General features: G+C 52.7%; 1 protein-coding gene across 1 annotated transcript in view; it reads right to left on the bottom strand.

Annotated features, from left to right (window-relative positions):
- Window positions 1–27,993, bottom strand: part of LOC141051161 (uncharacterized) — a 74,602-nt gene that overhangs the window by 25,947 nt on the left and 20,662 nt on the right. Inside the window, exons 5-11 of the mRNA XM_073548026.1 lie at window positions 26,676–26,680; window positions 26,128–26,347; window positions 25,787–25,930; window positions 25,482–25,627; window positions 944–950; window positions 321–503; window positions 12–191 (exon numbers count right to left, since the gene is read on the bottom strand). Of these exons, the coding sequence (XP_073404127.1) occupies window positions 12–191; window positions 321–503; window positions 944–950; window positions 25,482–25,627; window positions 25,787–25,930; window positions 26,128–26,347; window positions 26,676–26,680 (885 nt within the window). The remainder of the gene's footprint in view (window positions 1–11; window positions 192–320; window positions 504–943; window positions 951–25,481; window positions 25,628–25,786; window positions 25,931–26,127; window positions 26,348–26,675; window positions 26,681–27,993) is intronic.

Raw genomic sequence — 27,993 nt, 5'->3', positions numbered from 1 at the left:
AGCCGTGTCACCTCTCTAGTCAACAGCTCAATCATCTTGTAGGTGAGTTCTAGAATCTTCTGGTCATTGATGTCCTCATGTATCAGGGGGTGAGGTGGAGGCTCTGTGATTGGGCTCCGGGGTCTTCCCCACACCTCAGACACAGGGGACTGACAGCGCTCACTAGAGGTCTTCTTCACTACTGTGTAATCCTGGTTATGGAGAGACACATTAACAAATCTCACTACAGACATTTCCAGAGTCCTCACCTCTCCAGTTCTGTCCATCTGTTATTCCCATAGATAAGAATGATGGAATGTGACATCATCAGAATCTCTCACCTCTCCAGTAACCCGGAAGAGGATCTCTAGGGTGAGGTGTAATATCCTCTCCGCCATCTTGTCCCTGTCCTTATCCATCCTTGTAGGGTCACTCAGGAAAATTCTCTTATATAGAAGATCTCCACAGAGAGGATCCGATATTGTAGGGACCTGAATGGGGAGAAGATGACGATGTAACATCATAAAGATCCCATGTAAGAAATCTTCGGAGCTGTTACCGGCTTCACATGATCACTACATCCAGTCATGGCCCCGTCCTTCCCCCGGTATAACACACAATCCGATTATAGTCACATACAGAGATCACGGAATATCTACAATCCAGCACCAAAAACACAGAACAAATCTAAAATATCTGAATCTTTCTTAAATATTCCATAAAAACAAGACAAAGTTATAAAGTGCAGGGAACATCCACAGAGATCGAGACGGCAGAACCAGGGACATCAGTAACAGATAATGATAGAATATTAATAGAAGCTACAGAAGATTGTAATCCCAGTAAATGTGATTGTCCCAGAAAGACGAGAAGGGAATTTGAGTCAGGGATGAAAAATAGAATTAGAGTTACCGGTAATTCACTTTCTTGTAACCCACCACAACAGCACACCGGAGAATGTTACCTCTTTCCTAAGGAACAGGAAATATCAAAGAGGTTAAATTACCCCTCCCACATCCTCCCCTCAGTGTTATTATAAAGTAGGAATGCTTCAAATTGTATTTTATTCTCTTTATCTGAGAAAACGAAAATAAGCAAAGGGATGGATTTACCTGTGCGGTCGTGGTGGGTTACTAGAAACCGAATTACCGGCAAGTCTAATTCTATTTTCTCTAGTAACCCCCCCCCCCATGATTAAAAACTCAGAATTCAGGCACTCAGATGTAACTTTTTGGGATCCAGATGGAAGATCGGTCCCTGGTGGAGGAGGCTTCTGACTGGTGGTAGTGCTACCCGTCCCTCTATACAGTTGGTCAGGGTACTGAACCAGCTTCTTTTGGGCAAGAATGGTGTTACCAGGATTATCTTGACCCTTGCCAATCGTATTTTCTCTAGAACTCTTGGTAGGATTGGTATTGGAGGGAAGGCTTCGCCAGTCTGAATCTCCATGGGTGGGCTAACGCATCTACACCTAAGCGAGGATCAGTTGGATTTATTGAAAAATATTGACCCATCTCTGCGTTCTGCCCACTTGCGAAGAGATCTATCTCTGGATGGCCCCACCTTCTGGTCAGTATCTGAAAGACCTCAGGGTCTAGACTCCGTCCTCCTGGATAGAGTTTTGTTCTGCTCAGAAAATTGGCCTGTATGATTACTGCACCCTTTAAGTGCAGAGTGGACGGGGAGAGGTGTTCTTCGGACCATGAGAATATTCTGGCTGAAATCGCCTTCAGGTACTCGTGATTTGTACTTCCTTGATGACAAAGGTGGGCAACAGTTGTCATGTTGTCTGAGTATATCTTGACATGGGTGTCTTGGACTAGGGCTACTGTGTTCATAAGTACCTCCGCTACCGCTTTCAGTTCCCTGGAGTTTGAGGACCGTTGGCTAATACCCTCCGACGAGCACCCATAGAATACGTTTTGGGAGACGATGGTTCCCCATCCTTTCCCGCTGGCATTTACTTATATAGTGATTGCGGGATCTTGTGTCCAGGGGACCCCCCTGCTCAAATATTTTGTTTTTAGCCCGAATGTCAACTAGGTCTTTATGCAAGGTGGAATCAGGATCTTCTTGTTTAAGGATTCAGGGGATCCATCCCAGCTTGCCAGAATGTGCATCTGTAGCTTTCTGGTATGTGCTTGTGCCAATGCTATCATCTGGATGCAGGATGTCATGGATCAGAGAACATATAACTAGGAGGATAGCGTGCACTCAAGTCCAATGGCGAGGTGCAGGTGTAACGGACCAGTAGGTCCTATTACTAATAATAGTCAAATTCACCGCACACTCAGAGGGATTTATGCAAAAAAGTGCTTATTTTATTATATACAAAACATGTGGGAGCCAAACAAGAATATATAGCACGAAGTAGAAGCGATATAATAACACGACGTTTCGGCTCAATCCGAGCCTTTATCACTTTTATCGCTGAATTGAAAGTCGGATCTTTGAATAAAGAGGAATAGAACTCCCAAGAGAATAGCCCAAGAAAGATGGCTGTTGATAGGGTGCTATACAGCGGCGCTCCCACGCCTAGCTGCAGTGGCGTCATGACTTTCCCTTTCATGGCCTATGGAGGCTACCCTTGTAAATAATAGGCCCCTCAATCCCGCTATCAAGGTGGACTTAAGCTCCTGAGAGGAGAGCCACGTTTTTATTCTCTTTGGAGGATACAAGGCAAACTTTATCTTTATCCCTACCCTGACTGATGCTAGAGACCATTGGTCGGAACAGAACTTGCACCACTGTGGAAGGAAGTTTGAGATGTGACCTACTACTGTGTTGGCATCATGGCTTCTTTTGTGTCTGGGAGTGGGGAAGAAAAAAAATCCTGCCTTTTTTCCGTTTCAGGTAGCTTCAGCGACCCGATTTGCCCTTCCCTTTGTACCGAGATGTATGTTCCTGTGGGGGCCTCTTCCTAGTATTCCTAGGTTCATACAAGGTCTTCTTATCCGAAGCCTTCTCCAGAAGCTCCTCAAGGGCAGACATGTGTCATGATCCAGAACGGTGTTTCGCTTTGGCCAGTCCTGGTCTGATTGGGGGTTAATTATTCCGCCTCTCCCTGGCAGAGGGCGGCTATTTAATGCTCACTGGACCTAGGTCCGGTGTCAGTTATACTCCTGCCCTCGGCTGAGTTAGTTGACCTTGTGCGTATGTGTGCCTTGTGCCTGATATCTTGCTTGCTTGTTCGGTTTTGATTCGGTTCTCTCCCTGTTACGAGTTCTGCCTGTCCCTCTTGTACTGCGCTACCTCTCGTGTATGACTCTCTGCTTGTGACCCGACTTCTCTCTGCTCGTCCCCTTGGTACCGCGTCGCCCTCTTGTGTATGACCTTTGGCTTTATCTTACCTCCCGTCTGTTTACCCCTGCTGTACCTCGCTGTCCGTACTGTGAATGACCTCCGTTTTGCCTGAGTTTGCTGTCTTCTGTGAAAGCAGGACGCTAAGCCCCGCCCCCTTGCAGTCATATGACCGTAGGTCCCGTGCCGGCTTGCTAAACTTCATCACTAAGGTCCTGTGCACCTATACTTTCTGGCTATTCTGGTCCCCAGGGGTCCCTACAGTGCGGGTGAGTCCCTGCTCAGCGGAGGCTGTACGCTGGCGCTGTCAGGATCCTGATATTATAACTGACCGATACCATTTTTTTTTTCTCTGCTTCCATTCACCTGTGTGTGTGATGGATCCTATGCATGCTCTTTCTGAGCAGGTTAAACACCTAACCCAGATGTCTCAGAAACTTCTTGGAGAACAACGAGTCCTGGCTCAGTCTCATCAGCTGATCGCTGACACTGTGCAGGGGGCTTTTCCATTGGGGGCTCGGGATATTACATTAGTTTCCCCTGAGTCTCCAGTGAAGTTACCAGATACCTTTTCTGGAAATAAAGAGTTCAGAGTTTTCAAGGAGGGCTCTAAGCTTTTTCTTTTCCTTAAGACCACACTCTTCTGGGGATGAAAGTCAGAGAGTGGGGGGGGTCATTATATCTCTGTTAAGGGGAGCCCCCCAAGCTTGGGCTTGATCCCTTCCGACCACGGCCCCTGAGCGTATGACGGTAGATGCATTTTTTAAGGCCCTGGGGCATATTTATGATGAGCCTGATCGCATGCGTATGGCTGAGGACATGGTGATGAGTGTGTGCCAGGGAAAGCACTCAGCCGAGTGGTTTTGTACAGAATTCAGACGCTGGGCAGCGGAGGTCTGTTGGACTGATGCCGCCCTTCGGGCTTTGTTCCATAGAAGCCTGTCTGAATATCTGATTCTTTGGCTCTCCACCCTCCGCCTGATTCCCTGGAGGAGGCTATGACACATGCCGTCCGAATGGATGGCCGGCTACGGGCGAGGGGAGTGATGCAAAGTGAAAGACCGTTATTCTCCCAAGGAAGGGGACCCAGTCCCATTTTGGAGATCGTGGAGATGGGAACTATCGACCTCAAGGAAAATGAAAGGAGACCACGGCGCGTGGGAAAAGACTGTTTTCACTATGGCGATTCTGGACATTGGAGAAAGGTGTGCCCCTCCCGTCCACTAACCAAGCGACTGAGCCCGGGTGATTGTCGTGGAGATCACCCAGGCTCTCAGGTACCTTTTTCTGCCTTCTCTAAAATGTTGTTGCAGGTGGAACTTTGTTGTGGGAGTGTCTCCACATCCACTTCTGCCTTCGTGGATTGCGGATCAACATTTAACTTTATTGACTCTGATTTGGTATCCAGGTGTAAGTTAGGGACAGTTAGGTTGGAGGCTCCTATTCACCTTGTGGCCATTGACAAAACACCACTGGTAAAAAATGACATTATGTTTCGTACTGAAGAGTTTCTCCTTAAAGTTCCTTGCACCAGGAACGTATTTCATGTTTTGTGATGGACAACCTGCCAGCGGGACTGGTGTTGGGGTTCCCCTGGTTACAATTGCATAATCCTGTAATTAATTGGGAATGTCGGGACATTGTTAAATGGGGTCCTTATTGTTCTGAGAAATGTCTTGATACTGTGTCTGTGTCGTCCATGGGTCTGGAAGGTATTCCGGAGTGCCTGATAGACTATACGGACGTTTTCTCCGAAAAAGAGGATGAGGTTTTACCACCACACCGCCCATTTGATTGTGCCATTGACCTGGTTCCAGGTGCTAAATTGCCCAAGGCCCGCTTGTATAACCTTTCGGGTCCAGAACGGGCTGCAATGGAGTATATTTCCGAGAGCCTCCGTAAGGGACACATTCGTCCTTCTGTTTCTCCTGTGGCAGCGGGGTTCTTTTTTGTAATGAAAAAAGACGGTGGTTTACGCCCATGCCTCGATTTTCGTGAGTTAAATAAGATAACTGTGAGGAATACGTATCCCCTTCCACTTATTCCTGATTTATACAACCAATTGTCCGGAGCTAAGTGGTTTTCAAAATTAGATCTTAGGGGAGCGTATAACCTTATCCGAGTCCAAGACGGAGATGAATGGAAAACCGCTTTTCTCACTACTGAAGGGTTGTTTGAAAATCTGGTCATGCCTTTCGGCTTGACGAATGCTCCAGCGGTCTTCCAAAACGTCATAAATCACGTGTTCTCTGATTTTATTGGACGTTTTTTGGTGGTATATTTGGATGACATATTGATCTATTCTCCTGATAAACAGACTCACATTGGTCATGTTCGGGCAGTTCTCCAAAGGCTCCGGGAGAACTGCCTCTTTGCTAAACTGGAAAAATGTTTGTTTTTTGTTCAGGAACTGTCGTTTCTGGGGTTCATAGTGTCTGCTGAAAGGTATCGCATGGATCCTAATAAGGTGCAGGCCATTGTCGAGTGGGTTCAACCTTGTGATTTGAAGGCTCTGCAGCTTTTCCTAGGATTTGCCAATTACTATCGCAAATTCATAAAGGGGTTCTCACAGGTGGTTAAACCCCTCACAGACATGACTTAAAAGGGGGCCAATATCAAGAATTGGTCAACCGCAGCGGTAGCGGCATTTCAGTTTTTGAAAACATGTTTCATGTCGGCCCCGGTTCTTGTTCAACCGGACCCGTCTGAACCATTTATTGTTGAGGTAGATGCCTCAGAGGTGGGGGTGGTATTGTCCCAAGGACCCGCCACTTTGACCAATTTAAGACCTTGCGCCATTTTCTCAAAGAAATTCTCTCCTGTGGAGAGAAACTATGATATGGGAAATCGAGAACTTCTGACCGTTAAGTTGGCCTTTGAAGAATGGAGGCATTTTTTGGAGGGGGCTGTCCATCCTATAACCGTAATTACGGACCACAAAAACCTAGCTTATATTGAGAGTCAGCTAAGAGGTTGACTGCTAGACAGGCTAGATGGTCACTTTTTTTTTTCCCGATTCAACTTCTCGATCACTTTTCGGCCAGGATCTAAAAATGTCAGAGCAGATGCCTTGTCACGCAGTCTCGATCCGGTGTCCCCCCCGGAACCTCCATCCTCCATTCTTCAGCCTGGGGTGGTGGTGGCAGGTATTTCGAATATGTTGGAACGAGAGATTCGGGAAGCCCAGTCTCTTGCACCACCGGCTACGCTGGTGGACAAACTTTTTGTGCCAGCTCAGCTTCGCCTTAAGGTCCTCCGGGAGTTCCATGACTCAGTTCTGGGTGGACATCCAGGGATCTCGGCTACCCGGAAGGCCATTGCTAGAGTATTCTGGTGGTCTGCTTTAGCCTCTGATGTTGGGGAATATGTGTCTGCTTGTGATGTTTGTGCCCGTGCAAAAAACCCCCCATAACAGGCTGGCCGGGGAATTGGTACCACTGCCAATTCCTGAGAGACCATGGACGCATTTGTCCATGGATTTCATCACCAACCTTCCCCCCGCCAAGGGTTATACCGTCGTCTGGGTTGTGGTGGACAGGTTTAGTAAGCAGGCACATTTTGTACCTTTGGCAGCTCTACCTAATGTGGAAACATTGTCCAGATTGTTTGTTGAGCATGTGGTGCGGTTGCATGGGGTACCCTTGAATGTGGTGTCTGATAGAGGAGTGCAATTTTTTTCAGATTTTGGAGGGCTTTTTGTAAAAGGTTGGGTATTGGTCTGTCCTTTTCATCCGCTTATCATCCAGAGACTAATGGGCAGACCGAGCGGACCAATCAGTCTCTGGAGCAAATTCTGCGTTGCTTGACTCCAGACCGACAAGATGATTGGTGTTCTGTGTTACCGGTGGCTGAGTTTGCATTTAACAACCGTGTTAACCAGTCTACGGGTACATCTCCTTTTTTTTTTTTGCAATTATGGGTTTCATCCTCATTTTGGAGAATTTTCCCGTTTGAATTCTGGGTGTCCTGGGGCGGATGAGACGATCCAGCAGTTGGGGGAAGTATGGCGAGAGGTCCAGAGTAATATTACGAAGGCCCAGAACAAGTTTAAATTTTTTGCGGACAAAAAAGGATCCGTGGGACCGGTGTTGCAGATTGGGGATAAGGTATGGTTGTCCACCAAGAATATAAGACTCAAGGTCCCCTCTGCGAAGCTTGGACCCAAGTTTATCGGTCCTTATGAAATTACCGAGGCAGTTAACCCGGTGGCTTTTTGGCTGCGTCTCCCGCCATCTCGGCGGATCCCAAATGTTTTTCATACGGCCCTTTTGAAACCTGTGAGGTCCGCTGGGGAGGGAACATCAGCTTCCCCAACACCGGTTTTGGTAGACGGGCAGTCGGGAGTACGAGGTGGAACGAATTGTCGACTCCAGGTAGGTCCATCGTGCCCTTCAATATCTGGTACATCGGAAAGGCTACGGTCCTGATGAACGCTCGTGGGTTCCTGCTCGATCGGTTCATGCAGATCGGTTGGTCCGGGCCTTTCACACCAAGTACCCTGAGAGACCTGGGGGTCCAGTGGCCCCCCCCATTGAGAGGAGGCTACTGTCATGATCCAGGACAGGGTTTCGCTTTGGCCCATCCTGGTCTGATTAGGGGTTAATTATTCCGCCTCTCCCTAGCAGAGGGCGGCTATTTAATGCTCACTGGACCTAGGTCCAGTGTCAGTTATACTCCTGCCCTCGGCTGAGTTAGTTGACCTTGTGCGTATGTATACCTTGTGCCTGATATCTTGCTTGCTTGTTCGGTTTTGATTCGGTTCTCTCCCTTTTACGAGTTCTGCCTGTCCCTCTTGTACTGCGCTACCTCTCGTGTATGACTCTCTGCTTGTGACCCGACTTCTCTCTGCTCGTCCCCTTGGTACCGCGTCGCCCTCTTGTGTATGACCTTTGGCTTTGACTGAGTCCTGTCCCCTCTATCACACAGTCCCTGCTCCCCCATTACCTCTCACCAGTGCAGACTTCTCATCCAGCTCTTACATGTGGAGCAGGCTGTACCCTAATGTGCAGAGTCCCGGTGCTCCCCAGGACTGAGTCCTGTCCCCTCTATCACACAGTGCCTGCTCCCCCATTACCGCTCACCAGTGCAGACTTCTCCTCCAGCTCTTACATGTGGAGCCGGCTGTACCCTAATGTGCAGAGTCCCGGTGCTCCCCCAGGACTGAGTCCTGTCCCCTCTATCACACAGTCCCTGCTCCCCCATTACCGCTCACCAGTGCAGAGTTCTCCTCCAGCTCTTACATGTGGAGCCGGCTGTACCCTAATGTGCAGAGTCCCGGTGCTCCCCCAGGACTGAGTCCTGTCCCCTTTATCACACAGTCACTGCTCCCCCATTACCGCTCACCAGTGCAGACTTCTCCTCCAGCTCTTACATGTGGAGCCGGCTGTACCGTAATGCGCAGAGTCCCGGTGCTCCCCCAGGACTGAGTCCTGTCCCCTCTATCACACAGTAGCTGCTCCCCCATTACCGCTCACCAGTGCAGACTTCTCCTCCAGCTCTTACATGTGGAGCCGGCTGTAGCCTAATGTGCAGAGTCCCGGTGCCCCCCAGGACTGAGTCCTGTCCTCTCTATCACACAGTCCCTGCTCCCCCATTACCGCTCAACAGTGCAGACTTCTCCCCCAGCTCTTACATGAGGAGCAGGCTGTACCCTAATGTGCAGAGTCCAGATGCCCCCCCAGGACTGAGTCCTGTCCCCTCTATCACACAGTTCCTGCTCCCCCATTACCGCTCACCAGTGCAGACTTCTCCTCCAGCTCTTACATGTGGAGCCGGCTGTACCCTAATATGCAGAGTCCCGGTGCCCCCCAGGACTGAGTCCTGTCCTCTCTATCACACAATCCCTGCTCCCCCATTACCGCTCACCAGTGCAGAGTTCTCCTCCAGCTCTTACATGTGGAGCTGGCTGTCCCCTAATGTGCAGAGTCCCGGTGCCCCCCAGGACTGAGTCCTGTCCCCTCTATCACACAGTCCCTGCTCCCCCATTACGCTAACCAGTGCAGACTTCTCCCCCAGCTCTTACATGAGGAGCAGGCTGTACCCTAATGTGCAGAGTCCCAGTGCCCCCCAGGACTGAGTCCTGTCCCCTCTATCACACAGTCCCTCCTCCCCCATTACCGCTCACCAGTGCAGACTTCTCCTCCAGCTCTTACATGTGGAGGCGACTGTACCCTAATGTGCAGAGTCCCGGTGCTCCCCCAGGACTGAGTCCTGTCCCCTCTATCTCACAGTCCCTGCTCCCCCATTACCGCTCACCAGTGCAGACTTCTCCTCCAGCTCTTACATGTGGAGCCGGCTGTACCCTAATGTGCAGAGTCCCGGTGCCCCCCAGGACTGAGTCCTGTCCTCTCTATCACACAGTCCCTGCTCCCCCATTACCGCTCACCAGTGCAGACTTCTCCTCCAGCAATTACATGTGGAGCAGGCTGTACCCTAATGTGCAGAGTCACGGTGCTCCCCCAGGACTGAGTCCTGTCCCCTCTATCACACAGTCCCTGCTCCCCCATTACCGCTCACCAGTGCAGACTTCTCCTCCAGCTCTTACATGTGGAGCCGGCTGTACCCTAATGTGCAGAGTCCCGGTGCCCCCCAGGACTGAGTCCTGTCCTCTCTATCACACAGTCCCTGCTCCCCCATTACCGCTCACCAGTGCAGACTTCTCCTCCAGCAATTACATGTGGAACAGGCTGTACCCTAATGTGCAGAGTCACGGTGCTCCCCCAGGACTGAGTCCTGTCCCCTCTATCACACAGTCCCTGCTCCCCCATTACCGCTCACCAGTGCAGACTTCTCCTCCAGCTCTTACATGTGGAGTCGGTTGTACCCTAATGTGCAGAGTCCCGGTGCCCCCCAGGACTGAGTCCTGTCCTCTCTATCACACAGTCCCTGCTCCCCCATTACCGCTCACCAGTGCAGACTTCTCCAGCTCTTACATGTGGAGCCGGCTGTACCCTAATGTGCAGAGTCCCGGTGCTCCCCCAGGACTGAGTCCTGTCCCCTCTATCACACAGTCCCTGCTCCCCCATTACCGCTCACCAGTGCAGACTTCTCCTCCAGCTCTTACAAGGGAAGCTGGCTGTCCCCTAATGTGCAGAGTCCCGATGCCCCCCCCCCCCCCCCCAAGGACTGAGTCCTGTCCCCTCTATCACACAGTACCTTCTGCCCCATTAGCACTCACCAGTGCAGACTTCTCATCCAGCTCTTACATGTGGAGCCGGCTGTCCCCTAATGTACAGAGTCCCGGTGCCCCCCCAGGACTGAGTCCTGTCCCCTCTATCACACAGTCCCTGCTCCCCATTACCGCTCACCAGTGCAGACTTCTCCTCCAGCTCTTACATGTGGAGCCGGCTGTACCCTAATGTGCAGAGTCCCGGTGCCCCCCAGGACAGAGTCCTGTCCCCTCTATCACACAGACCCTGCTCCCCCATTACCGCTCACCAGTGCAGACTTCTCCTCCAGCTCTTACATGTGGAGTCGGCTGTCACCTAATGTGCAGAGTCCCGGTGCTCCCCCAGGACTGAGTCCTGTCCCCTCTATCACACAGTCCCTGCTCCCCCATTACCGCTCACCAGTGCAGACTTCTCCTCCAGCTCTTACATGTGGAGCCGGCTGTACCCTAATGTGCAGAGTCCCGGTGCTCCCCCAGGACTGAGTCCTGTCCCCTCTATCACACAGTCCCTGCTCCCCCATTACCGCTCACCAGTGCAGACTTCTCCTCCAGCTCTTACATGTGGAGCCGGCTGTCCCCTAATGTGCAGAGTCCCGGTGCCCCCCCCCCCCCAAGGACTGAGTCCTGTCCCCTCTATCACACAGTCCCTGCTCCCCATTACCGCTCACAAGTGCAGACTTCTCCTCCAGCTCTTACATGTGGAGCCGGCTGTACCCTAATGTGCAGAGTCCCGGTGCTCCCCCAGGACTGAGTCCTGTCCCCTCTATCACACAGTCCCTGCTCCCCCATTACCGCTCACCAGTGCAGACTTCTCCTCCAGCTCTTACATGTGGAGCCGGCTGTACCCTAATGTGCAGAGTCACGGTGCTCCCCCAGGACTGAGTCCTGTCTCCTCTATCACACATTCCCTGCTCCCCCATTACCGCTCACCAGTGCAGACTTCTCCTCCAGCTCTTACATGTGGAGCCGGCTGTACCCTAATGTGCAGAGTCCCGGTGCCCCCCAGGACTGAGTCCTGTCTCCTCTATCACACAGTTCCTGCTCCCCCATTACCGCTCACCAGTGCAGACTTCTCCTCCAGCTCTTACATGTGGAGCCGGCTGTCCCCTAATGTGCAGAGTCCCGGTGCCCCCCAGGACTGAGTCCTGTCTCCTCTATCACACAGTCCCTGCTCCCCCATTACCGCTCACCAGTGCAGACTTCTCCTCCAGCTCTTACATGTGGAGCCGGCTGTACCCTAATGTGCAGAGTCACGGTGCTCCCCCAGGACTGAGTCCTGTCTCCTCTATCACACATTCCCTGCTCCCACATTACCGCTCACCAGTGCAGACTTCTCCTCCAGCTCTTACATGTGGAGCCGGCTGTACCCTAATGTGCAGAGTCCCGGTGCTCCCCCAGGACTGAGTCCTGTCCCCTCTATCACACAGTCCCTGCTCCCCATTACCGCTCACCAGTGCAGACTTCTGCTCCAGCTCTCACATGTGGAGCCGGCTGTACCCTAATGTGCAGAGTCACGGTGCTCCCCAGGACTGAGTCCTGTCCCCTCTATCACACAGTCCCTGCTCCCCCATTACCGCTCACCAGTGCAGACTTCTCCTCCAGCTCTTACATGTGGAGCCGGCTGTACCCTAATGTGCAGACTCCCGGTGCTCCCCCAGGACTGAGTCCTGTCCCCTCTATCACACAGTCCCTGCTCCCCCATTACCGCTCACCAGTGCAGACTTCTCCTCCAGCTCTTACATGTGGAGCCGGCTGTACCCTAATGTGCAGACTCCCGGTGCTCCCCCAGGACTGAGTCCTGTCCCCTCTATCACACAGTCCCTGCTCCCCCATTACCGCTCACCAGTGCAGACTACTCCCCCAGCTCTTACATGTGGAGCCGGCTGTACCCTAATGTGCAGAGTCCCGATGCTCCCCCAGGACTGAGTTCTGTCCCTATATCACACAGTCCCTGCTCCCCCATTACCGCTCACCATTGCAGACTTCTCCTCCAGCTCTTATATGTGGAGCCGGCTGTACCCTAATGTGCAGAGTCCCGATGCCCCCCAGGACTGAGTCCTGTCCCCTCTATCACACAGTCCCTGCTCCCCCATTACCGCTCACCAGTGCAGACTTCTCCTCCAGCTCTTATATGTGGAGGCGACTGTACCCTAATGTGCAGAGTCCCGGTGCTCACCCAGGACTGAGTCCTGCCCCCTCTATCACACAGTCCCTGCTCCCCCATTACCGCTCACCAGTGCAGACTTCTCCTCCAGCTCTTACATGTGGAGCCGGCTGTACCCTAATGTGCAGAGTCCCGGTGCTCCCCAGGACTGAGTCCTGTCCCCTGTATCACACAGTCCCTGCTCCCCCATTACCGCTCACCAGTGCAGACTTCTCCTCCAGCTCTTACATGTGGAGCCGGCTGTCCCCTAATGTGCAGAGTCCCGGTGCTCCCCCAGGACTGAGTCCTGTCCCCTCTGTCACACAGTCCCTGCTCCCCCATTACCGCTCACCAGTGCAGACTGCTCCTCCAGCTCTTACATGTGGGGCCGGCTGTACCCTAATGTGCAGAGTCCCGGTGCCCCCCCAGGACTGAGTCCTGTCCCCTCTATCACACAGTCCCTGCTCCCCCATTACCGCTCACCAGTGCAGACTTCTCCTCCAGCTCTTACATGTGGAGCCGGCTGTCCCCTAATGTGCAGAGTCCCGATGCTCCCCCAGGACTGAGTCCTGTCCCCTCTATCACACAGTCCCTGCTCCCCATTACCGCTCACCAGTGCAGACTTCTCCTCCAGCTCTTACATGTGGAGCCGGCTGTACCCTAATGTGCAGAGTCCCGGTGCTCCCCCAGGACTGAGTCCTGTCCCCTCTATCACATAGTCCCTGCTCCCCCATTACCGCTCACCAGTGCAGACTTCTCCTCCAGCTCTTACATGTGGGGCCGGCTGTACCCTAATGTGCAGAGTCCCGATGCCCCCCCAGGACTGAGTCCTGTCCCCTCTATCACACAGTCCCTGCTCCCCCATTACCGCTCACCAGTGCAGACTTCTCCTCCAGCTCTTACATGTGGAGCCGGCTGTACCCTAATGTGCAGAGACCCGGTGCTCCCCCAGGACTGCATCCTGTCCCCTCTATCACACAGTCCCTGCTCCCCCATTACCGCTCACCAGTGCAGACTTCTCCTCCAGCTCTTACATGTGGGGCCGGCTGTACCCTAATGTGCAGAGTCCCGGTGCTCCCCCAGGACTGAGTCCTGTCCCCTCTATCACACAGTCCCTGCTCCCCCATTACCGCTCACCAGTGCAGACTTCTCCTCCAGCTCTTACATGTGGAGCCGGCTGTCCCCTAATGTGCAGAGTCCCGGTGCTCCCCCAGGACTGAGTCCTGTCCCCTCTATCATACAGTCCCTGCTCCCCCATTACCGCTCACCAGTGCAGACTTCTCCTCCAGTTCTTACATGTGGAGCCGGCTGTACCCTAATGTGCAGAGTCCTGGTGCTCCCCAGGACTGAGTCCTGTCCCCTGTATCACACAGTCCCTGCTCCCCCATTACCGCTCACCAGTGCAGACTTCTCCTCCAGCTCTTACATGTGGAGCCGGCTGTCCCCTAATGTGCAGAGTCCCGGTGCTCCCCCAGGACTGAGTCCTGTCCCCTCTATCACACAGTCCCTGCTCCCCCATTACCGCTCACCAGTGCAGACTTCTCCTCCAGCTCTTACATGTGGAGCCGGCTGTCCCCTAATGTGCAGAGTCCCGATGCCCCCCCCCCCCCCCCAAGGACTGAGTCCTGTCCCCTCTATCACACAGTACCTTCTGCCCCATTAGCACTCACCAGTGCAGACTTCTCCTCCAGCTCTTACATGTGGAGCCGGCTGTACCCTAATGTGCAGAGTCCCGGTGCCCCCCAGGACTGAGTCCTGTCCCCTCTATCACACAGTCCCTGCTCCCCATTACCGCTCACTAGTGCAGACTTCTCCTCCAGCTCTTACATGTGGAGCCGGCTGTACCCTAATGTGCAGAGTCCTGGTGCTCCCCAGGACCGAGTCCTGTCCCCTGTATCACACAGTCCCTGCTCCCCCATTATCGCTCACCAGTGCAGACTTCTCCTCCAGCTCTTACATGTGGAGCCGGCTGTACCCTAATATGCAGAGTCCCGTTGCTCCCCCAGGACTGAGTCCTGTCCCCTCTATCACACAGTCCCTGCTCCCCCATTACCGCTCACCAGTGCAGACTTCTCCTCCAGCTCTTACATGTGGAGCCGGCTGTACCCTAATGTGCAGAGACCCGGTGCTCCCCCAGGACTGCATCCTGTCCCCTCTATCACACAGTCCCTGCTCCCCCATTACCGCTCACCAGTGCAGACTTCTCCTCCAGCTCTTACATGTGGGGCCGGCTGTACCCTAATGTGCAGAGTCCCGGTGCTCCCCCAGGACTGAGTCCTGTCCCCTCTATCACACAGTCCCTGCTCCCCCATTACCGCTCACCAGTGCAGACTTCTCCTCCAGCTCTTACATGTGGAGCCGGCTGTCCCCTAATGTGCAGAGTCCCGGTGCTCCCCCAGGACTGAGTCCTGTCCCCTCTATCATACAGTCCCTGCTCCCCCATTACCGCTCACCAGTGCAGACTTCTCCTCCAGTTCTTACATGTGGAGCCGGCTGTACCCTAATGTGCAGAGTCCTGGTGCTCCCCAGGACTGAGTCCTGTCCCCTGTATCACACAGTCCCTGCTCCCCCATTACCGCTCACCAGTGCAGACTTCTCCTCCAGCTCTTACATGTGGAGCCGGCTGTCCCCTAATGTGCAGAGTCCCGGTGCTCCCCCAGGACTGAGTCCTGTCCCCTCTATCACACAGTCCCTGCTCCCCCATTACCGCTCACCAGTGCAGACTTCTCCTCCAGCTCTTACATGTGGAGCCGGCTGTCCCCTAATGTGCAGAGTCCCGATGCCCCCCCCCCCCCAAGGACTGAGTCCTGTCCCCTCTATCACACAGTACCTTCTGCCCCATTAGCACTCACCAGTGCAGACTTCTCCTCCAGCTCTTACATGTGGAGCCGGCTGTACCCTAATGTGCAGAGTCCCGGTGCCCCCCAGGACTGAGTCCTGTCCCCTCTATCACACAGTCCCTGCTCCCCATTACCGCTCACCAGTGCAGACTTCTCCTCCAGCTCTTACATGTGGAGCCGGCTGTACCCTAATGTGCAGAGTCCCGGTGCCCCCCAGGACTGAGTCCTGTCCCCTCTATCACACAGTCCCTGCTCCCCCATTACCACTCACCAGTGCAGACTTCTCCTCCAGCTCTTACATGTGGAGCCGGCTGTACCCTAATGTGCAGAGTCCCGGTGCCCCCCAGGACTGAGTCCTGCCCCCTCTATCACACAGTCCCTGCTCCCCCATTACCGCTCACCAGTGCAGACTTCTCCTCCAGCTCTTACATGTGGAGCCGGCTGTACCCTAATGTGCAGAGTCCCGGTGCCCCCCAGGACTGAGTCCTGTCCCCTCTATCACACAGTCCCTGCTCCCCCATTACCGCTCACCAGTGCAGACTTCTCCTCCAGCTCTTACATGTGGAGCCGGCTGTCCCCTAATGTGCAGAGTCCCGGTACCCCCCCAGGACTGAGTCCTGTCCCCTCTATCACACAGTCCCTGCTCCCCCATTACCGCTCACCAGTGCAGACTTCTCCTCCAGCTCTTACATGTGGAGCCGGCTGTACCCTAATGTGCAGAGTCCCGGTGCCCCCCAGGACTGAGTCCTGTCCCCTCTATCACACAGTCCCTGCTCCCCCATTACCGCTCACCAGTGCAGACTTCTCCTCCAGCTCTTACATGTGGAGCCGGCTGTACCCTAATGTGCAGAGTCCCGGTGCCCACCAGGACTGAGTCCTGTCCCCTCTATCACACAGTCCCTGCTCCCCCATTACCGCTCACCAGTGCAGACTTCTCCTCCAGCTCTTACATGTGGAGCCGGCTGTACCCTAATGTGCAGAGTCCCGGTGCCCCCCCAGGACTGAGTCCTGTCCCCTCTATCACACAGTCCCTGCTCCCCCATTACCGCTCACCAGTGCAGACTTCTCCTCCAGCTCTTACATGTGGAGCCGGCTGTACCCTAATGTGCAGAGTCCCGGTGCTCCCCAGGACTGAGTCCTGTCCCCTCTATCACACAGTCCCTGCTCCCCCATTACCGCTCACCAGTGCAGACTTCTCCTCCAGCTCTTACATGTGGAGCCGGCTGTACCCTAATGTGCAGAGTCCCGGTGCTCCCCCAGGACTGAGTCCTGTCCCCTCTATCACACAGTCCCTGCTCCCCCATTACCGCTCACCAGTGCAGACTTCTCCTCCAGCTCTTACATGTGGAGCCGGCTGTACCCTAATGTGCAGAGTCCCGGTGCCCCCCCAGGACTGAGTCCTGTCCCCTCTATCACACAGTCCCTGCTCCCCCATTACCGCTCACCAGTGCAGACTTCTCCTCCAGCTCTTACATGTGGAGCCGGCTGTACCCTAATGTGCAGAGTCCCGGTGCCCCCCAGGACTAAGTCCTGTCCCCTCTATCACACAGTCCCTGCTCCCCCATTACCGCTCACCAGTGCAGACTTCTCCTCCAGCTCTTACATGTGGAGCCGGCTGTACCCTAATGTGCAGAGTCCCGGTGCCCCCCAGGACTGAGTCCTGTCCCCTCTATCACACAGTCCCTGCTCCCCCATTACCGCTCACCAGTGCAGACTTCTCCTCCAGTTCTTACATGGGGAGCCGGCTGTACCCTAATGTGCAGAGTCCCGGTGCCCCCCAGGACTGAGTCCTGTCCCCTCTATCACACAGTCCCTGCTCCCCCATTACCGCTCACCAGTGCAGACTTCTCCTCCTGCTTTTACATTTGGAGCCGGCTGTACCCTAATGTGCAGAGTCCCGGTGCTCCCCCAGGACTGAGTCCTGTCCCCTCTATCACACAGTCCCTGCTCCCCCATTACCGCTCACCAGTGCAGACTTCTCCTCCAGCTCTTACATGTGGAGCCGGCTGTACCCTAATGTGCAGAGTCACGGTGCTCCCCCAGGACTGAGTCCTGTCCCCTCTATCACACAGTCCCTGCTCCCCCATTACCACTCACCAGTGCAGACTTCTCCTCCAGCTCTTACATGTGGGGCCGGCTGTACCCTAATGTGCAGAGTCCCGGTGCCCCCCAGGACTGAGTCCTGTCCCCTCTATCACACAGTCCCTGCTCCCCATTACCGCTCACCAGTGCAGACTTCTCCTCCAGTTCTTACATGGGGAGCCGGCTGTACCCTAATGTGCAGAGTCCCGGTGCCCCCCAGGACTGAGTCCTGTCCCCTCTATCACACAGTCCCTGCTCCCCCATTACCGCTCACCAGTGCAGACTTCTCCTCCAGCTCTTACATGTGGAGCCGGCTGTACCCTAATGTGCAGAGTCCCGGTGCCCCCCAGGACTGAGTCCTGTCCCCTCTATCACACAGTCCCTGCTCCCCCATTACCGCTCACCAGTGCAGACTTCTCCTCCAGCTCTTACATGTGGAGCCGGCTGTACCCTAATGTGCAGAGTCCCGGTGCCCCCCAGGACTGAGTCCTGTCCCCTCTATCACACAGTCCCTGCTCCCCCATTACCGCTCACCAGTGCAGACTTCTCCTCCAGCTCTTACATGTGGAGCCGGCTGTACCCTAATGTGCAGAGTCCCGGTGCCCCCCCAGGGCTGAGTCCTGTCCCCTCTATCACACAGTCCCTGCTCCCCCATTACCACTCACCAGTGCAGACTTCTCCTCCAGCTCTTACATGTGGAGCCGGCTGTACCCTAATGTGCAGAGTCCCGGTGCCCCCCCAGGGCTGAGTCCTGTCCCCTCTATCACACAGCCCCTGCTCCCCCATTACCGCTCACCAGTGCAGACTTCTCCTCCAGCTCTTACATGTGGAGCCGGCTGTACCCTAATGTGCAGAGTCCCGGTGCCCCCCCAGGACTGAGTCCTGTCCCCTCTATCACACAGTCCCTGCTCCCCCATTACCGCTCACCAGTGCAGACTTCTCCTCCAGCTCTTACATGTGGAGCCGGCTGTACCCTAATGTGCAGAGTCCCAGTGCCCCCCAGGACTGAGTCCTGTCCCCTCTATCACACAGTCCCTGCTCCCCCATTACCGCTCACCAGTGCAGACTTCTCCTCCAGCTCTTACATGTGGAGCCGGCTGTCCCCTAATGTGCAGAGTCCCGGTGCCCCCCAGGACTGAGTCCTGTCCCCTCTATTACACAGTCCCTGCTCCCCATTACCGCTCACCAGTGCAGACTTCTCCTCCAGCTCTTACATGTCGCAGTTCCTACACAGAAAACCCTTCACCTCCTGCTCCTCCCCCATGTGACTGATCACATAACGGTGACGTCATCACAGGTCCTGGCTGCAGACCTCCAGTATAGAGGGGGAGTCTCTGCTCATTTCTGGGTAAATGTTTCTTCCTCTCTAGCTCCCCCTCCCGGCCACAGACATTTCCCACGTGTTTCTGCCCTGGCAGGAGGAGATGTTGGAGGGGACATGAGGGCAGTGAGGGGCATTCAGCAGACCCCGAGAATGCAGGGCAGAGACCCAAATCCGGGACTATCCGCTGTATCTGGGACAGTTGGGACCTCTGGGATTATTTGTGTTCCTCATTCTCTGTCAGAGCAGATAGAACTTTCTCATGTTCCAGAATCTTCTCTATAGGACATCTGGCTTTCTGTGTCTGTACGGCCGTGTTCACATGGTGCAGGAATAATGTTTTGTTTTCTGCAGGATCTACACCGAATCACGTAATAACAATCTCCTCTGGTTATTACATTATTGCTGCGGTTTTTCTGCCTTTTCCACATTATTTGATGCATTTTTGGTGCAGATGTGAAGCCGCGTTATTGATGTATTTTTTTTTACCACAAACAACTTTTGAGTCTGAAACTATCTGCAGTGTTTTACAGGCCTTTTTTTAGGCTCCACATAAAATGTTATAGAGAAAAAAAGCAACTGAAAAGCGAGTGAGGTCAACGAAGTGTTTCTCCATCTCAGGTTTTCTCTTTAAGGCCCCGTCTCACAGCGAGATCGCTAATGTGTCACTGATTTTGTGACGCCACAGCGATCTCGCTACATGTGACACACAGCAGCGACCGGCCCCCCTGCTGGATATTGCTGATCGTGCTGGAATGTCCTGGGCCACTTTTTCATCGTCGGCATCCCGCTGGCCAGCGCGCATCACTGTGTTTGCTGGATCATTGCCGCATCGCTGGTGAGGTCTGCCTGTTTGACAGCTCACTAGCGATCATTTAGCGACGCACCAGCGATCCTTAACAGGTCGTATCATTGTCGGGATCGCTGGTGCGTCGCTAAGTGAAATGAGACCCTTAGGTAAATCACCTGTTGGTTCTTTATGGGACAGCATAAACCGTAGCAGGGTTCAACAAAGCAAACGTGGTCTTTCTGGCCTAGTGGCAAAACAAAAGATAAAGTCCAACAAAGTCATTATCTCTGCGGAGTTCGCCCGCTCACACCATCATGTGTTTCTGCGCTTCCTGGAACCACATCTGGAGCCTTTCCTCTTCAAACCACAACAGAGAAAAAACAGCGGCTGTATATTTAACATCCCAGCCACACCCTTGAGATGGACATATGGTGAGAACGTGTCCCGCCCATCTCTGACTTAAGGCCCCGTTTCACATAGCGAGATCGCTGATGCGTCGGCGACCCCCTCCCCCCTGCTGGATATCGCTGATCGTGCTTAAATGTCCTGGGCCAGTTTTTGATCGTCGGCGTCCCGCTGGCCAGCATGCATCGCTGTGTTGACGCCAACGAGCTACCTCATTGGCGACGCAGAACTCGGGGACGCAGGCTGGAATTGTTCAGAATAGCTGCTGTGTGACAACGCACCAGCGATCCTTACCAGGTCGTATTGTTGTTGGGATCGCTGGTGCGTCGTTGAAGAGATCTGCCTGTTTGACAGCTTACTAGCAACCATGTAGCGATGCACCAAACGATCCCTACCAGGTCGTATCGTTGTCGGGATTGCTGGTGTGTCGCTGAAGAGATCTGCCTGTTTGGCAGCTTACTAGCGACCATGTAGCGATGCACCAACGATCCCTACCAGGTCGTATCATTGTCGAGATCGCTGGTGCGTCGCTATGTGAAACGGAACCCTTAGGGAACGTCTTGTCATTGATTGCTGCAGATTGGTTTCCTTGTTCTTGGAAGAGAAAATGATAAAGGTGATACCCCGCTGTTGACATTTTCCTGGGCAAATTCCTTTTCCATAAGGCCTGTTTCACACTTCTCGTTTTTGACCATCAGTCAAAATCCGCCGTTTTTTTAAAAAAAACAGATCTGCCATTTTTTTGGCGGATCCGTTTTTTCCTCATTGAGATGCATTACCGGCGGATCTTGACGGATGGCCATCCGTTGGATCCGTTTTTTTGCGGATCCGCCAAATTTTTTGCGTCCGCCGACATGCCCTGATGGACCATGCAACGTTTTTTTTTGGTTCCGGAGCTGCATTTTAGAGTGCACATGCCCGGAGAAAGGAAGTCAGCCGGAAATTTAACCCTGAAATCATTTCTGGCGGACTGAAAAAATTCTCTCTCTCTCTCGGCTACGGTTCCTTTAAATTTCTTCATTCATCGGATCCGTCAAAAAAACGGTCCGGTGGCATCCGTTCACATCAGTTAGCAACGGATCCGCTTTCCGCCATTTTGGCGGATTTTGACTGACACAAAAAACTGAAGTGTGAAACAGGCCTTAGCCTTATGAATTTTTTGTCCTTTCTTACAGGTGCCAGCCATGAATATTGGCCCCCTCCCATATTAAAAACATCATCCCTCAGTCATCCCAGAAATGGCGCATCCATTAGATGGAACTTTACCTTGCTCTTCCCACTTGCCCTGGTGCGGTGGCAAGCGGGGTGATAGTTGTTGAGGTGTTGTCAGCTTTGTAATGTCAGTCCCACAGGTTACTAATGGAGAGGTGACTACCAGTCTGAGAATATCAGCCTCTAGCTTTATGGGGAGACTCCACGCTGGTTTTAAAAAAATATTTGTATTTATTTAAATAATTAAAAAATATGGTGTGGGGATCTCTCTATTTTTGATAACCAGCCAATATATATCTGACAGCTGGGGGTTACAGTCCGCAGCTATCAGCTTTATCGGCGCTGGTTATCAAAAATAGAGGGGAACCACATTTTTTTATTTATTTATATATTGCACAGGTGCCAGCTGATGAATACTCATCAGCTTTGACTGCTAGCGCTGCTAACAGCGAGAGCAGGTGTAGGATGAAGAAAATAGTGACCAGCAGTCACAGCTGTTGGCCCACACACTGTCATCTGACAGATTGGGAAAAAACGATTTTCCCCAAGTCTCCATTCTTCTATCTCAGCACTTTCACAGTCTTTATCTCAAAGTCTCTGAGACTGGTGGTTGAAACAGGTAGATAACAGTCACCGTTATGGACCAGTTTGACTTCCACTTTTCCAGTCTTCTCTCTGATAATCTGGTGTCTATTCGAATACAATGGTGAATGAAGGAATCAAAATTTGTCAGCCTAAACTACTTAATCTTTTAGTGCGCTTTATAGTTCTTACAGATAATTTTGCAGCATTATTTCATTCAGTATTAATCACCCACTGTCTGAATTTTATGGCGTACTCGACAACAGTGCACTTACCCTGTGTCACAGACATGGTTTGTGGAACCACTGTGCCATGGACTGCGGAGAGCCTGGGGGTGTAACTAAGCGATCACCTGACTGTTCACTAGAGCCTCTGGACCAAGAACGACAGACTGGATGAAGCAGCAGGCAGACCAAGTTAGACTTGGCTTATGATGAACGCCAGGTGCAACTCCAGAACAGATCAACGTTTGCGCAGCAGCTGGACCAAGAAGGAAAGACTGGATGGAGCAGCAGGCAGAGCTTGTATCAGAGTGCAGCAGACCAAGATCTTATCTGAGTGCAGCAGACAGAGTTTGTGTCAGAGTGCAACAGGCAGGAATTGCACTAGAGTGCAGCAGGCAGGATTTGTACTGGTATGCGACTTTACACAACATAGATTGCAAACAGGAAGGTTGCTCAGGCACCTCCCCAGTGGGGAGGAAGCGATATATACATAATGTCCCACAGCCATTGGCTGGGGAGGAAATAGCAAGTGCACGCGCTGACCCTTTAAGAGGGTGGGATCGCACGCACGTGTGCCCTAAGAGCATGGCTAGAGGAACGGCTAGAAGCATGCAGAGCATGGGGAAGGGAAGAACTGTCTGCAGCACGGGTGAGTGAAGTGACATGCCGGAGACCCTGCCTGTCAGAGCAGGGATCCGGCATGGTGCTAAGAGTACCCCCCTTTATTCTCCCTATTCAGTCCATCTAAGAACTGGAGCGTGAACATTCTCCTTAGGCTCCCAGGATCTTTCTTCAGGACTAAATCCTTTCCAGTCAACCAGGAAGCAGTGGCATACCGCCAATGGCGGCAGGCCATGCGACTGCTATGGGGCCCCGAGGGCTGAAGGGGCCTGCCAGAGAAGGACCGCAACAGCTGTGCTGTGCCGTGTGCCTTTAACTCAGGGGTGGAGAACCTCCGGTCCTCGGGCTACATGTGGCAGGTCCCCTGAGTCCGCAATGCTCAGGTGGCATTGCGGATCCTGCCAGCTGCCAACCCTTTAACCCCCAAGTGTACGCACCATTCATTACAGAACACTACCTGCACATGAATGATGATGTCATCGAGGCGGGCGTGGCGGGACCTCTGTGCCCCCAGCTATGTGTCCCAATATAATCTTTGTCCCCCATGTGATCTCTGTGCCCCCCAACTATATGCCTCCTGTGATCTCTGTGACTTCCAGCTATGGGTCCCCTTGTGATCTCTGTGGGCCCAGCTTTATGCACTCCCCCTGTGATCTCTGTGCCCCATAGCAATATGTCCCCCTGTGATCCTTGTTCCCCCCAGCTATGTGCCCCCCAGTGATCTCTGTTCCCCCTGTGATCTCTGCCCCCCAGCTCTATGCCCCTCTGTGATTTCTGTGCCGGCCAGCTATATGCCCCCCTGTGATCTCTGTACCCTCCAGCTACATATTCCTCCATGATCTCTGTGCACTCTAGCTATGTGCCCTCCTCTGATTTCTGTGCCCCCCGTGATCTTCGTGCCACCCCCCCCCCAGGTGATCTCTGTGCCCTCTAGCTATGTGCCCTCCTGTGATCTTTGTGCTCCCCCGTGATCTCTGTGCCCCCCATGATCTTCGTGCCATCCCCCGTTGATCTCTGAGCCCCACCCAGTGATCTATGTGCCTCCCCGGTGATGCCTGTCCCCCCAGTGCTGTATTACCACCCTCCCCAAGTGTTGTATGTGCCCCAAGTGTTATCTCCACTGCTCAAAAAAATAAAGGGAACACAAACAACAGAATATAACTCCAAGTGAATCAAACTTCTGTGAAATCAAACTGTCCACTTAGGAAGCAACTCTGATTGACAATCAATTTCACATGCTGTTGTGCAAATGGAATAGACAACAGATGGAAATTATTGGCAATTATCAAGACACCCTCAATAAAGGAGTAGTTCTGCAGGTGGGGACCACAAACCACATCTCAGTACCAATGCTTTCTGGCTGATGTTTTAGTCACTTTTGAATGTTGGTTGTGCTTTCACACTCATGGTAGCATGAGACGGACTCTACAACCCACACAAGTGGCTCAAGTAGTGCAGCTTATCCAGGATGCAGCTGTGGCAAGAAGGTTTGCTGTGTCTGTCAGCGTAGTGTCCAGAGGCTGGAGGCACTACCAGGAGACAGGCCATTACACCAGGAGACAGGCCAGTACACCAGGAGATGTGGAGGGGGCCGTAGGAGGGCAACAACTAAGCAGCAGGACCGCTACCTCAGCCATTGTGCAAGGAGGAACAGGAGGAGCACTGCCAGAGCCCTGCAAAATGACCTCCAGCAGGCCACAAATGTGCATGTGTCTGCACAAACGGTTAGAAACTGACTCCATGAGAATGGTCTGAGGGCCCGACGTCCATGACTGGCTGCTGCACACAATTTGGAGGGGGTAAATAGTGGCTGCACTGATGCAGTTTTCACCTTATAGTGTGGGGGCGCTGAAGGGCAATATTCTGCCTGCAGGCCCCTGCATACAATTTGTAGGGTGTACGATGGGGTTAAATAGTGGCTGCAGTTTGCACCTTAGAGTGTGGGGAGGAATATTCTGCCTGCAGCCCTGCACACAATTTGGAGTGTTGAGGAGGGGGGTAAATAGTGGCTGCAGTTTGCACCTTACAGGGTGGGGGGGATTATTCTGCCTGCAGCCCTGCACACAACTTGGAGGGTGGAGGGGGGGGGTAAATAGTGGCTGCTGCTGCAGTTTAAACATTGCAGGGTGTGGGGGGATATTCTGCCTGCGCACAATGTGCACATTAGTGTGGAGGAGGGGAAGTAAACAGGGCCTTGGACCATGAGAGGGGCCTACTCATAGTTGGGGCATGGGCCACTCCCCCAGCATCTCTGCTCTGCCGGACCGCTGGAGCTGCTTGATTGCTATCGCTTCACCAGTCCATGGCCGCTCGCAGTGTGCCATGCGGCTGTGTCTGGTTGTAATGACGCGGCAGGGGCGACACTGCACTTTCAACTGTGGTTGTGTATTGCCCCAGCCGCGCCATTACTAGTAGACACAGCTGCACTGCACGCCGCCATATCAGTTGAAGTGACCGCACTCAAACACTGGGGGAGCGTCCCGGGCCCCGACAGCGAGTGGGCCCCTCTGATGGTCCAGTGCCGTGTCTGTGACTGTGGTTGTCCACTACCACATGCCTGAGAAGGTAGACGGGACACACACAGACTTGGGACAGCTGAGCGAGACTTGTTGCAAGCTTCCCCAATCCCCATATTAAAAATATTTATTATATTTTTTTTGGGGGAGGAAGCCCCATTCAGACTTTTGCTATGGGGCCCCATGATTTCTATGTATGCCCCTTCCAGAAAGAAGATCTTGCCTGACACCCTCTTCATGGCCAAGATGCTCTCCACTTCAAAAACATCATCCGAGGAGGTTGGTACAGGTTTGGTACTTGAAGAAGGAGCTCAGGATGACCAGCTTCAGCAGAGATACATGGAAAGCATTCGGAATCCGTAATGAAGAAGGCAACTTCAGTTTATAGGAGACCTCATTGATCCACTTCAGCACCTCGAAAGGCCCGATAAAACGAGGACCCAACTTGTAAGAGGGAACCTTCCATCAGATGTACCTGGACGAGAGCCACACCTTGTCACCAGGGCGGAAGCACGGAGGATCCAGATGCCTTTTATCTGCATGTCTCTTCATACGGGTGGAGGATGCTTCTAAAGTGGCTTTGGTATCCTTCAGCAACTTTACAAATTCCTTGGAAAGGACATCTGCCGCAGGGACATCAGAAGGAACCATCACCGGGAGGGGAACTTCGGGTTGCCGATCGAACACAATGTAGAACGGAGACTCTCCCGAGGCTTCAGCAACGTGATTGTTGTAAGAGAACTCAGCCTAGGGAAGTAATTTCACCCAATCATTATGGTGGGCATGATAAAATGTTGCAGGTAGTTGCCCAGGACCTGGTTGATATGGTCCACTTATCCATTGAACTGAGGGTGATAGGCCGAGGAGAAATACAAGATGATATCCAGATGTTTACAGAGAGCTCTCCAGAATCTGGAAGTGAACTGCGGACCTCGATCAGATACAATGTGATGAGGAAATCCATGCAGGCGGAAAATATGCTTGATGAAGCTGTCATCCAATTCTGGAGCGGACAGAAGAGCAATTTTGGAGAAGCGATCCACGACTACCCAGATGATGGTGCAACCCTCAGAAACTGGTAAATCCTTAAGGAAGTCCATTGCTATGTTCTGCCATGCACCAGATGGTACGGGTAGCAGCAGGAGAGAACTGGTAGGAAGTCGTCTAGGAATTAAATTGTGGGCACAAATCGGACAGGCAGGAACATGAGTATAGATCTCCCGCCTCATGGATGACCACCATTAGTGGTGAGAAATCAATTGTAGTGTCTTCCTTTGTCCCACGTGACCAGCCACATTGGACGAGTGGCCCCAAGACAAAACCTGCTCCTTCTCAGATTCTGCCACAAGGGTCTTTCCAGGGGGAATTTGCGACAGGCTGACTAGAGCGACAGTAACCATCTTGGATGGTTAGATGATAAATTGAGGATCCTTCTCTTGGTCCCCAGACAGAAATGAGCAGAGAGAGGAATCAGCTCTGACATTCTTGTCACCGGACCTGAAATATAAAAGATAGTTAAAGCGGGCAAAAAACATAGACCACCTAGCTTGGCGAGGATTAAGTCTCTGGGTGGATTGGAGGTATGCCAGGTTCTTATGGTCCATGTAGATAACCACTGGATAAACTGCACCCTCCAACAGGTATCACCACTCCTCCAAAGCCATCTTAATGGTGAGTAACTCCCAGTCCCCAATGGAGTAGTTACGCTCTGGAGCGGAGAAGGCCTTGGAGAAGAAACCGCAGGACACGCGGCGACCCGAAGAGGACTTCTAAGTAAGCACCGTTCCGGCCCCTAACGAGGATGCGTCCACCACTAGGAAGAACTGTTTGGTCAGAAGCAAACAATGTAGAACTGGTGCTGTGGAGAAGAACCGCTTTGGATCGGTTGCTTTTCGGGTCATAGCAGAGATGGGAGCAGTCAGAGTGGAGAAGTGAGGAATAAATTGTCAATAATAATTAGCAAAGCCAAGGAATGTTTGGATTACTTTGACACCAACGGGCAGCGGCTATTTAAGGATGGAAGAGATTTTCACAGGATCCATCCTGAGTCCAGTATCTGAGACATTGTAACCCAAGAAGGGAAGGGAGGACTGTTCAAAAACGCATTTCTCATACTTGGTGTAGAGTCGATTCTCCCTAAGACGCTGAAGAACTTGCCGAACTGCTCGTCTGTGGGAGGCCAGATCCAGGTAAAATACCAGAATTATCATCCAGATGCACTACAACGCAGGAATAAAGCAGGTCCCAGAAGATATCATTGATGAACTCTTGAAAAATGGCTGGTGCGTTACTGAGACCGAAGGGCATCATGCGGTATTCATAACATCCATCCCTGGTGTTCAAAACTGTTTTCCATTCATCTCCCCGGCGAATGCAGATCAGATTGTAGGTGCCCCTCAAATCTAATTTGGTGATGTTCCTGGCACCTCTTAGCCGGTCAAACATCTCAGGAATTACTGGGATAGGGTACCTATTTTTCAACAAGATCTGGTTGAGGCCCCAATAGTCTATACAGGGTCGGAGTGATCCGTCCTTCTTCTTAACGAACAAAAACCCAGCCCCAGCAGGAGAGAAGGACTTCTAAATGAACCCCCTGGCCAAATTCTCCTGAATGTAGTCTGACATGGCTTGAGTCTCGGCTGGGGACATAGGGTAAGGCTAGGTTCACATAGCGTTAACCAGCCCTATCAATGCATAGCGTTGACGGGCTGCATTAACGCTATAGCATAACGCGATATGCGTTATGCTATACCGCTAGCGCTGCTCAGGTCACCCCCACTGCCCATATTTATAGAAACATACAGGCCATT

This window comes from Dendrobates tinctorius, unplaced genomic scaffold (genome assembly GCF_039654945.1).
Source record: "Dendrobates tinctorius isolate UK_male_01 unplaced genomic scaffold, ASM3965494v1 ptg000155l, whole genome shotgun sequence".
Taxonomy (NCBI): Eukaryota; Metazoa; Chordata; class Amphibia; order Anura; family Dendrobatidae; genus Dendrobates; species Dendrobates tinctorius.
This window is presented reverse-complemented; position numbering and strand designations above follow the sequence as displayed.